This window comes from Rutidosis leptorrhynchoides, chromosome 2 (genome assembly GCF_046630445.1).
Source record: "Rutidosis leptorrhynchoides isolate AG116_Rl617_1_P2 chromosome 2, CSIRO_AGI_Rlap_v1, whole genome shotgun sequence".
Classification (NCBI taxonomy): domain Eukaryota; kingdom Viridiplantae; phylum Streptophyta; class Magnoliopsida; order Asterales; family Asteraceae; genus Rutidosis; species Rutidosis leptorrhynchoides.
Genome location: NC_092334.1, coordinates 14,817,851 through 14,830,246, shown reverse-complemented (window position 1 = coordinate 14,830,246; position 12,396 = coordinate 14,817,851). Strand labels below are relative to the sequence as shown.

The 12,396-nt window shown below is 32.8% G+C and overlaps 1 protein-coding gene across 2 annotated transcripts; it reads right to left on the bottom strand.

The window, feature by feature from the left end:
• Nucleotides 1-1,278: 1,278 nt before the first annotated feature.
• On the bottom strand, nucleotides 1,279-4,768 carry LOC139894280 (calmodulin-binding receptor-like cytoplasmic kinase 3). 2 transcript variants are annotated; one of them, XM_071877498.1, is made up of 7 exons: nucleotides 4,431-4,768; nucleotides 4,074-4,298; nucleotides 3,731-3,993; nucleotides 3,198-3,363; nucleotides 3,015-3,104; nucleotides 2,604-2,902; nucleotides 1,279-1,844 (listed from the first exon to the last, which is right to left on the bottom strand). In XM_071877498.1, the coding sequence occupies exons 1-7, from the start codon at nucleotides 4,693-4,695 to the stop codon at nucleotides 1,635-1,637; spliced, it is 1,518 nt and encodes a 505-aa protein (XP_071733599.1). In that variant the 5' UTR covers nucleotides 4,696-4,768; the 3' UTR covers nucleotides 1,279-1,634. The 2 variants fall into 2 exon arrangements, with proteins under 2 accessions (XP_071733599.1, XP_071733600.1); XM_071877499.1 differs by having other exon boundaries at nucleotides 4,074-4,294; nucleotides 4,431-4,566.
• Nucleotides 4,769-12,396: the final 7,628 nt, after the last annotated feature.

Here is a 12,396-nt window from a genome sequence, read left to right as displayed (position 1 = left end):
GTATGCATTTAAATCAGTTAAACACATAAAGTTCTATGTAATCACCGTTAAATAATTAACAGACAAGTAACGATAGTAACGGGAAAAGTAGGGTTGTTACATATAAGCAACCCATAAAGCGGCTCTCTAGCAAAGAGCTTGAAGAGCACAACGGGCTAAATAGCCAGAGTAAATGAGAAGAAGGACAGGTATCGAATGGGAGAGAAGGGGACACTTATTACCCTCTAGAATAATTGTCAAATCAATTTTAAAATTCAAACTGAACCTTTGGTAATCGTACCAAGAATAGATGAATATACCCTTCACTTAAAGAGACTGTGAGGAATCATCTAGAAGGGTAAAATGGTAATTCAACAAATGACATCACGTAGACGATGTCAAATCAAAACCTAACCTATTTATGAAGTTTAACTCCACAAAGCTCACATAACCATTCGCTTCATAAACTTAAACTGGGGGACTTGATAGTGTACGCTACATTCGGCACAATAATGATCGCTTCGTTGACAATCACCCACGAAGCAAAGGCCGAACAACGGTACACAAAGACATTCAAACTTACCAAGGGAGCGGTGCCATTGGATATAGTGCTCCATAATCTCGGTCAAATAAAAGTCAAGGTAGGAAAACTATTCCTAGCTTGGCGGCATGTATATTCAACTAAGGAAAAGGGACAACTTTACTTTCCCTTTGTAAGAAGTCATTTTGGGAAAGTCGGACAAAATGCATGGGAACTAACATGACCTCAAAAGATAGTATTGCACTTCTACCAATAAAGAGGCACAAGCATTCGAAGAGACATGTTTTCACTACACATCCATTTTCACTAGCATGTCACACACACATGCTCTTTCTCACCTCTCGGTGGCGTAAAGCAAATCACACTTTGACTTTGCTACCTTCGAGGAATCACCAACGAAGAGTGTAAACACTCTACATACACCCATATTTCATTCCTTAGTGATTAGAACAATCTAACCTTATCGCTTCGTAAGACTCGACGGAAACTGTACAAACAGAAGGAGTACTTTTATTAATGCGTACGCAGTCTCACCGAGTTACCTTGCAAATGTTTTAGACTATTTTCTCTAGTCAAATCAAAATATGTTACATTTAAAGTTTAAACATAAGACTTCTTGTGAGAATACGGTTGCTTTAGAAATTATCACCCACCTACCATTAATCTCATATCGTTGTATTTGGATTGTATCTGTACAAGATTGTGTTTTTTCAAATTTATCAATTGAAGGTTAAAATACAATCCAATCATCTTCTACATACAATGAAAAACCAAATTTCAATATAATGTGTCTTCTACAATTTTCATCCATTTCTAATCCATCCATAGTAAATAGTAAATGTAATAATAATAATATCCATAATACAATAACTATATACACACAACAAATGAAGCCCGCGTGCAACTATTTTGGGATTAACAACTACTCTTGTACGTCTAATGCATAGCGTACTTGTACTAAATCATGGCACATGCTTTAGATGATTGTACGTTACACCAACCATGCATTGGCAACATATATAAACCACAAAATGTAAAAAGTCACCTAAGCATGAAAAGTTGATTGGAACAAGTGACAGCTTCAAGCTTTTTACAGTGCAACTCTCAATTAAGTTTACCCTTTTCTTCCTTGTCTAAGATAATCCATTCTGATCACCCATAACTGCTCTCCAACTGCCTTCATTTCCGGGCGGTCCACTCGTGTTGGGGCTGCACATTGAAAGGCTAAAGCAAGCATCTTTGAAAATATTTCACCGTCTACGGCTTCCTTCATTTGAGGGTCAACCAGATCCATAATGTCACCATCGTTGTACTTCCCAAATGCCTGAAATCAACCACCAACATAGTAACAAACTTTAGAACTTGCATATATAGTAGAAACTTTTGGATAAAAAATACGAGTACTTTTCGTGTCTACTCAAACAACCCATTTTGGCTTGCACAAACAAGTTACCCAGTTTGACCACTTTATCATCACCTAATTAATATGCCTGAGCCGCTCATTTTGTCACCACTAGTTCAAGGAAAGAAAACAAGAGTAGACAAAATTACATGGTTTGTATCAAATTTCTGAGATAGTCAAAAAGGAATTTTTTGATCTAGATCATCACTACAGTTTGCACACCTTTCACGGATAGTCCAAAATCACTAACGACCGTTGATTTCTTCTGTTAAAATTAGTCATGTGCGATGCACATGAGGGTTTATTCAGTATTTACATGTTTTAACAGAAGAAATTAACGGCTGTTAGTGAACTGGACTATCCGTAAAAGGTGTGCAAACTACAGTGATGATCTAGATCAAATAATTCTTTTTTGACTATCTCAGAAATTTGATACAAACCGCAGGGACTATCCGTGTAATTTTGTCATGAGAGTATCATCTTTGGACGACGTACAACTATCAATGCACAATGTACAGCATAATGGGGTGCTACTCCTATCCGGTCTGGGCAGTTGAACTAATAGTTTTACAGGTTAGTGTAACCCAACTGAAGTAAACCTAGATATTCTTACTTGTTGCCCAATGCGATTAGCACACTCAATGTCCATATCAACAAGCATAATAAGAACAAGAAACTTACCCATCTTATTGTCACCTTTTCCTCCGGAGACCTCTTTGACTCAATGGGTCGACGACCCGTGAGAATTTCAATAAGTAGAACCCCAAAAGAGTAAACGTCACTCTTCGGTGTGAGCTGGTATGTTCTCATATACTCGGGGTCAAGGTAACCAACTGTGCCCCTTACTTTGGTCACAACATGTGTTTTGTCAGTTTCTGCATCACCAAGTCTTGCAAATCCAAAATCGGCCACTTTTGCTCTCAGTCTCTCGGTTAGAAGAATATTTGATGACTTCACGTCACGGTGAATTATTTGCTTTTCTGATTAAACTCAAGAAAATGAGAAATGAAAGTCTTTGAATGTGTTTTTTTAAGTTACAAAGTGATTTTGGAAATGGAAAACACAAACTTTACAAACAAGTTTACGAATTACCTGCGTATAGATGGAGATACGTTAAGCCATGGGCAATATCGATGCATAATTCAAGTCGTTGACTGAAGTCAAGAAAACTTCCATGAACACCTGAAACAGGGAACAACTAAAATTGATACTTCTGCTAATTTGATAGGTTAAAATGGTAAATCAGGGGACTGGCAAACTTGTAATAAATCTTACCATCCAAATGTTCTCTAAGTGTACCATTAGGAACATATTCGGTAATAATTAGGCGCTCATTTCCTTTATCAACGTACCCAAGAAGTTTCACTAGATTCCGATGATCAATTTTCGCAAGTAATTCGACCTCACTTCTAAATTCACTTCGTAAAGCATCAAAATGTTCCTATACGTTTGATGTCGAATTCAAAAGTGAGAAAAAGATGGTACTTTGAATAAAATATAACATAATTAATTTTATTGACTTATTTATATTGTGTATCACATACTCATTTCATCTAGTTTAGTAACCGGCTTATGGTTCAAATGAGTCATATAACCTTCTAAATGATGTTACTAAAAGCAGTTGGCTAAAACTGTAATCATTCACTATTCGTTCTCAACATAATGCACTAAATTTTTTATAGAAACCTTGGATCTTGGATTGGACTAGAAGCTTGTTTACCCATACAAAAAATTACCGTTTTGACCTGCCACCCGACCCACAAGACCCGTCCATCTTGCCACCTTTGGCACTATGCATATTCTATTACCTTTTTTGCTCGTTTAATGGCAACAACCTGACCGTGCGGTAACTGGGCTTTGTATACGGTTCCAAACCCACCTTCACCTATCCTTAATGATGGTGAAAAATTCTGGGTAGCTTTTACCACCTGCTTCATGGTCAAATGAACAGACCCAATCCGATCGAGCTTTGGAGACATTGAGAATCTACTTGGACTTGGTGGAACACGTAGTGGACTAGCTGGAACCTTTTCAAAAACAGGGTTCATTTCTATAGATGAAGTTGAATCCACTGCAAAAAATATAAATTAATAAGAAAGTTTTCAAGATTAATTATGTAAAATAATTATAGGTTATCATAATTCTACTCACTTGAATTTGGCTCCTTAGCCAGAACAGTATGGGCCGTATCTTTCTTTTTAGAACGAAAGCAACAACAAAGAAAACTGCAACACAAAACGGAAATTCCAGATCCACCCATCAACAAATATTTTGTTTTAAAGATGGTATCTTTATCGACTTTTGTTCTCTTCGACTTGTGTTGCTCCCCTTTTATAGTTTCCTCACTAACTAAACTCCGTAGAAATTGCCTTCTATCTGGTCAAAAACAGAACATTATCAAAATCCCAAAGTTTAAACACTTCACAAAGTTAATGTTTTAAAATGCTGTAAAAGGACAAAAGTAAACACACAAGGACAAAGTTAAGGTATAAGTAAAAAAGTGAATACCTAAGAAATGATCGACCCCGTAGCAATGACTTCCGACGTTGCTATTAATCAAACAATGATGTGCATGCAACTTGATGGACTTGCAAAAGAAATCTTTGCTTACTAATTCCCCGTGTAAATAAAACAATTTGCTATTAGAATCAATTGAAATTGAATAGCCGATATGATAGGTCTCACAAGACTTCAAAGGAAAAAATTTGAACGCAAATATGATTAGTGGTTGGATCAACAATAAATAACTCAACACAATCACTACCCTACTCATTTACGAGCATGTGTACTGCATCTTAACCCAAAACAGTTACAAGGACGTTGCTAAATTTTTCATGTAATCACGACGAATAGACAGTATATAAATAAAGATGGTTTCATAGTTCATTTAGAGTTATCAAGTGCTCCAATACGCATATATTCCGCATCACTCTTGTAGTCAAATATATGTCCTCCAAACCTATTCAAAGAACAGATAGATTATTTACTTAACAATCAGTTAGATAACCAGCTACAACAAAAGTAACTGTCAAAATCATCACAGTCCCGTCCCCCCCCCCCCCCCAAAAAAAAAAATGTAAAACAAACTATTCTCTCAAATTCAATGAATCACGGCCACAAATTGAACAAATCGTAAAATCTATAAGAAAACAGAATCCTTATTGTTTGACACAGATCAACGAACTCACTTTAACAGAGTACAGATTTCTATAATGAATATCCTAGAAAGCTTAATTCTTTGATACTGAGTACTAAACTGATGCATCCCTTTTCAAAAATTGCATATTAAAGAACTCATATTTTAATCAATTTCTTTACTGCTGAAGATGATAAAACAAGAAACTAAGCAAAACCCATCACTGAAACCACCTTCAATTGCCACCAGAAAATAAATAAAAACATAAAATAAAAATAACAGAATTATGAACCATCAGGATTTGCATTACAAGTAACTCAATTTCCAATAATTTTTTCATAATTGAGACAAACCCGTATTGTAAAACACTAAACTAAACCAATCCCATCATTTAGAAGATGTAAAATATAGAAAAATGAATAAATTAAAATAAATAAATAAATAAACTTAGCGAGATACCAGATAATGATTCAAGTCAACATCTATGTAAAGGATAAAGTTGAAACCTTTATGAAGTGGGCTGAATAGTAGTTTAAGATTAAGTAATTTGATACAGTTCAGTTGATTGCATATAATGTTTTGTTTGTTGCAAGACTTTGATTTGATGAAGGTGTTGGAAGACCGGCCGAGGGGAGATGAATTTAGCAATAAAATATAGATTGAATTGAAAAGATGAAGTATTGTATTTCTAATATTGTTTTTTTAATAATAAGTTGTTGCCCAAATATTGAATATTATTTGAAATGACGTCACACATCAGGTCAGCAAAGTGAGCTGGTGGCTGAACCGTTGAAGTTCATGTGTTTTTCTAAATTTGAGATGCCAATCTTGCAAACTTTATTTGTGATAGGGTTGATAAGATTTGCCTTCTTATTCATACAAAAATATACATATACATATTACATATAAATATACTTAGTATAATTTTTTCATTTAAATGATTATTATGAATTATGATTACAAATATGAATGAATATGAAATATGAATATGATTATGATGATGATGTTTTTGATCATATTTATAACTACATTAATTAAAAATGATTTGTGATGGCATAATAATTACGAAGTTAGCTAAAGGTGTTTTTAATAAAAGATGATCCTCACACACCATTTTTTAGCTCATACACACTTTTATAAATAGATGAACAAGTTGCCCCTTAACATTAGCATAAAGACAAAGATGGAGATATTAATTAATACAAGGGTAGATTGGGTTTTTATGTAAAATGGTGTGTAAGGAATAAAAAGTGGTGTATGAAAATCACCCCCCATTTTCTATATTCTTATCAAATAGTTAATTTGTTAGTTTTAATTAACCATCAACAAAGTATCTATTCACTATGTTAGTCACAAAGGTCAATTGCCCAAATTGAGCTCTCTGGATACCATGGAGGCTTGGGCTAATTTATGGAAGGGGAGAAAGTTCGCACCCTTCATTTTTAGTAAAGAAATTGTATATAATATCATTCATATAACTTTTGAGTCTTTTAAAGATGAAAAATCGTGACTAATTGATATATTTTACTTGAACCCGATCTTGTAGCCTAATAGGTAAGGATGTAGAAGTATGAACTTTGCATGGAAATCACTCGAGTTTAGGGATGACACTCGCAGGTGAGCAACACATATTCTATATATCCGTGACCCGTCAAAAAATTTTGACAAATTGGGAAACCGAGTTTGTGAACAAGTATGTTAAGGTTCGAACTATCTAAACTTAGGATATTGTACTTGAACTTTTCACAAAATTCTCAACTTAGAGTAAAATTATCAACTAATTAGAATGCTTGATTATTAGACCATGGTATTTGATTCAAGCTTGGTGGCGAAGCCAAACTATAGATCGTTGGTCGCACAAGACACGCGCTTAATTTTTTCCGTAAATAAATACAAGTGTTTTCAAAGAAGAAAAGAATGGACCAAGCAATTAGCTTCAAAGGTAAAAAAAACTGAAATGATATTAGAATTAAAAATCTGATTGTCTTGGCATGATTGTCTTGGCAAACTGTTTAGTATTCACTCTGTTCCATTAGAATTAGAATTAGAATTAGAATTAGAATTAAAATAAAAGAGAAACAAACTCCATATTTTGTTCTACACTAAAATTTACCAGAAGAAACAAGAGACACATCTCATTGGACAAGCAGCTTGGAGTTACATGCCACAATCTTAACTCGACCAACAGTTTTTTGGTGTTCATCGTATTTGAAAAGAGCATCTTGAAGTATTAATCTCCACACATTGTCACAAAATCTGTAAGTGTGTATTTGAAAAGAGCATCTTGAAGTATTAATCTCCACACATTGTCACAAAATCTGTAAGTGTGCAAATGCCCCTGTTTAACGTTAAAAAGAAAAATCAGCATTAACACAGTGACAATATCTTTATGTTAACAATCCAAAAAAGATTACTAGTAGTCCCAAAATGGATCCTAGTCTATAATATTCCAAATGCTTATAGAACAACATAGAGTCATGCTAAATTATTCAAAAAGTATAACTACCCGTTGTTGTAGACTGCAAATTGTAGCATCTTTATCCTGCTCACCTCCTCTTGTTTTTCAAATTCATTGCGCTCATCATATCTCTTCTTTTCATTCTACTCCTTTGTACGCTCTCTTCGGATAACGATGCTTGCATGATTTGCTTTCTAGTACATCCTAACTCGCTCTGACTTTTGTTGCAAAGGTTAACATGTTCAGAGTCTCACTCAGGTCCTCCCACGGACTGATATATACAAATATTAAAGTCTTTGAGTTACTCCCAGTAACAAGTAAACAACACAACAAAATTATGTAAGCGAAAAACAAATATTGCTAGAGTGTAAAGAAATTTGAGTTTACCTAATGACTCCTCAAGGAACCAAGTCAGCTTCAAATCTCTATACGGAACTTGAACGCTTTCATCTACACTTTTATCTGCTAAAGCTTTCATCACATTTCTGAAAGTCGAAAATGATAAGTTCATGTTTTTCATCTCATTCAGCCATTCACCTTCGTTTTTTCAAGCCGCTCACTTCCAGCCAGGTCCACAAGCCATAACTTGCTTAATGTTGTACGCTCTCTTCGGATAACAATGCTTGCATGTTTTGCTTTCTAGCACATCCTAACTCAGCTGCTCTGACTCTTACTCTCACTCAGGTCCTCCTCTAACGGACTGATATGCACAAATATTAAAGTCTTTGAGTTACCCTTGCAACAAGTAAACAACACAACAAAATTATGTAAGCGAAGAACAAATAAGAAATGAACGAAAATAAAACATCTAATTTTCACCAATACAGCAGCAGCTACCAATGAAGTAAACAGACCAAAATATACATTCAACAGAGATAATCACATACACTTAACGACTAATAAGAAAAAGAAAATGGAAACAAAAACCTGCTAGAAATGATGGCACGGTTGAGCGAAGATTGCGACCAACATAGTGAGATAAAAGAAGAATGAAAAATAATAAACCCTAATCCCTCTTTCGCATCCCCAAAATCACCAGGTTCAACCCAACAAACGGAAAACCCTTACCTTAAATCGTAATCTGATAAATCCTAATAAAATCAGCGGGCAAAGGTGGTGAGAAAAAATCGCCAAAACCAGAGCATCGGTGTTGCATAACTGATAACCCTAGAATGTTCGATACAACTTGTGCTCAGAGAGCTGGTGTGGGCTAATATCACATGAATACGACAATATAACAATATGATATATTTTAATGTTTAACTTTAACTTATGTAAACTTGAACAATCAAATGTCTTCAAAAAATGTTGATATATTAAAATTTATTTATTTTCAAACACGTATCCTATAAATGAAGTATTGATATCCCCATCAATGCACTAATGAAACTTAGCTTCTTTATCATTTAAGTAATATATTTAACAAAACTTAACTCAAATTGCACAAAAAAATAATAATAATAAATATACAACAAAAAAGCAACAATAATAGATACATACGCAAATTAAAAAATTATCATATGTACCTATTTTTTTAAGCTCAAGAACACGTCATATTGATGTCTCTTGTGATTGGATGATGTTGAATGAGACGCCATTGAAGGTTTGCTTTATGGATCTTAATATACCTCATCGTTACTTGAAGAAATTTAGTCGACTGTGAATAAAAAGGATTAGATCTATAACATAATGTAACTTTCGTAACCATAAATCATTTGTTTTAATAACATAGATTAAATTTACATGATCAAAAATAGGGCTCTTTCCTGTTTTGTTTATAAATTTTTTACAGTAGTGAATACTACACCTAAGCATTAAACATACCTTAAATATTCTATACATATACAACGATACATACAAAAGTATTGTTTCATACATACATGATACAATATTGAGCAGAACAATCAGTATATCAGACTAAAAATTTATAACCTAATTGAGCAATCAGAGCAGAACAACCTAATTGAGCAGAAACAATGATACATACATAATCATACACTACAGTATCTGGAAGTACCTGCAGTTTCAAACTTCCAATAAATCAAGAATAATTAATCTATAAAAGTGACCAATTTTACTAATCGAAATCTCTATATTTGTTCATCTTATTAATGACCTAGAATCGAACTTTAGTTAACTGAAAGAATAAAATGAAGCAAAATATTCACACACAAAAAAGATGATTACACTATAAACAAACCTCAATCTGTTGAGATATAAGGGAAGAAACCCTAGAAATAGTAGTCGCAGAGAAGAAGAGGAAGAAGAGCAGTCGTCAGATAAGAGGAAAGAGTGTAGCTATGAGATATAATGGAAGAAACCCTAGAATTGAACCCTATATCACTTTTTAGAAGCATTGACTTTCGTTGACCGAGTTTTTAGCAATTCTTGGCCGATATTCTGGTTGCGCTTGATTTTGAGGTGGACAAGTTAATGGGCTTCCAGGCCCCTTCCGTTTCGGATGGTATTTTCATGGTGCCCCATATTAGACCATTTGTAATGGTAACTCGTATTGTGAGTTCGTGTTGTGCATTTTTTTTATTTTTTTATGACTAGGACGTGTTGTGAGATTGAGTGGAGTAGCGGTGGTGTTGGATGTTGATTTGGGTTAGGAGTATTGTGATGATGTGTCAAAATATAATTGAATAATTATTAAAAAGAGGATAAAAATAATATTTTTATAATAATAAAATATTATTAAAATCATCCAACACACGTTGGATTGCATGTTGGATTCCAACCTAGATCAACAACGGGAGATAACAAACGCATGGATACGGCGGTTTTCGAGTTGAATTGGGTGCCACATAGACCCACAACGGGGTTGTACCCCTTGCGATACAAACGGTCTTATGTTACTGTTTTTTTTTTTCACCGAAAAGACGATAGAACTTTTACAACATAAGAGAAGGTTCATAAAAAATGAAATCTTCTATGAAACTTACAAACCAAGAGACCCGAGCTAACTAAACTAAACACTAAGACTAAGCTCGCAACAACAAACAAAATAAATCAAGGCCGAATAAGCGACATAGACAAGGAAAACACACCGACTAAACGACATCCCGGAGATTAAAATCCATCTAGAAAACCGATAGCACGCCACATGATTGTTTTTTAGCATGGAGAGACGGGGTTGAATAAATGTCAAGACTCAAGCAATAAAGCTAATGTTATTTTTTGAAAGATAATATAATATAATTTTTTGTATATCGATCTAATGACCCGTCCTAATCCATCTGGACGAATACATTACATTTGGTTACATCGCGAGGTACTTGACCTCTATATGATACATTTTATAAACATTGCATTCGTTTTTAAAAGAAAAACTTTCTTTTCATCGAAAGATGACGGCATGCATACCATTTCATAATATATTCAACTATAATTGACTTAATAATAATCTTGATGAACTCAATGACTCGAATGCAACGTCTTTTGAAATATGTCATGAATGACTCCAGGTAATGTCTCTAAAATGAGCAAATGCACAGCGGAAGATTTCTTTCATACCTGAGAATAAACATGCTTTAAAGTGTCAACCAAAAGGTTGGTGAGTTCATTAGTTTATCATAAATATTCATTTTCATCATTTTAATAGACCACAAGAATTTTATTTCCAGTTCTCATAAATATACGTCCCATGCATAGAGACAAAAATCATTCATATGGTGAACACCTGGTAACCGACATTAACAAGATGCATATAAGAATATCCCCATCATTCCGGGACATCCATCGGACATGATATAAAAACTCGAAGTACTAAAGCATCCGCAACCATGGATGGGGTTCGTTAGGCCCAATAGATCTATCTTTAGGATTCGCGTCAATTAGTAGATCGGTTTACTAATTCTTAGGTTACCAAGCAAAATGGGCATATTCGGCTTCGATCATTCAACCATATAATGTAGTTTCGATTACTTGTGTCTATTTCGTAAAACATTTATAAAAATTGCGCATGTATTCTCAACCCAAAAATATAAAGGGTAAAAAGGCAAATGAAACTCACCTAATGTATTTTGTAGTAAAAATACATATGACTATATTGACCAATGCAGGGTTGGCCTTGAATTCACGAACCTATAACAATTTTATATCTATTAATACATATAATGTAAATCACAAACTTTCATTTATTAATATATATTATTTATATGTTTATAGTTATATAGAATTTATACTAAATTTCATTTTAAAACGTATACTTATATTATATCTTAAATTATATTCTATATATATATATATATATTGATTTTGTGTATATAGATTTATAATGATTAATATTTATATATATTTAGTTATATTAATATATCTATATACATATATATATGCAATTAGTGTTTCATTTATGAAATATCATTAGTTTGTTATATTAAATATTACTATAATCCTAATATATGTAATATGTAATAAGTATATATAATGTACCAAAGATTTATTTGTTAAAAAGATAGTTTAGATAATAATGATCTACTACTACTACTAATACTAATAATAATAATAATAATAATAATAATAATAATAATAATAATAATAATAATAATAATAATAATAATAATAATAATAATAATAATAATAATAATTAATATTAAAACTTAGTAATAAATCAAATTATATCATTATCATTATCATGTTTATATCTTAACCCTTTTCTAATTTCATCTGAATTTCATAATATTATCTTTTATCGATACTTATAATTATATTTATATTTATATTATACTATAAACTAAATCATACTTATTATTATATTTTATCAATTTATACTTAAACATATTCGTAATCATAACCATATTCATTTTCGTACATATTTATACATATGAATATATTTGTATGTAATCAAAATTTAAGTTGTATTAATAATATTTGTATTA

Excerpts from the sequence above, each read along its gene's own strand:
- LOC139894280 (XM_071877498.1), bottom strand. The coding sequence starts at position 4,695 with ATGAGTAGGGTAGTGATTGTGTTGAGTTATTTATTGTTGATCCAACCA. Across the intron at positions 4,299-4,430 it reads CGGGGTCGATCATTTCTTAG|ATAGAAGGCAATTTCTACGG; the intron begins GTATTCACTTTT and ends GTTTTTGACCAG. Across the intron at positions 3,364-3,730 it reads CCATTAAACGAGCAAAAAAG|GAACATTTTGATGCTTTACG; the intron begins GTAATAGAATAT and ends TCAAACGTATAG.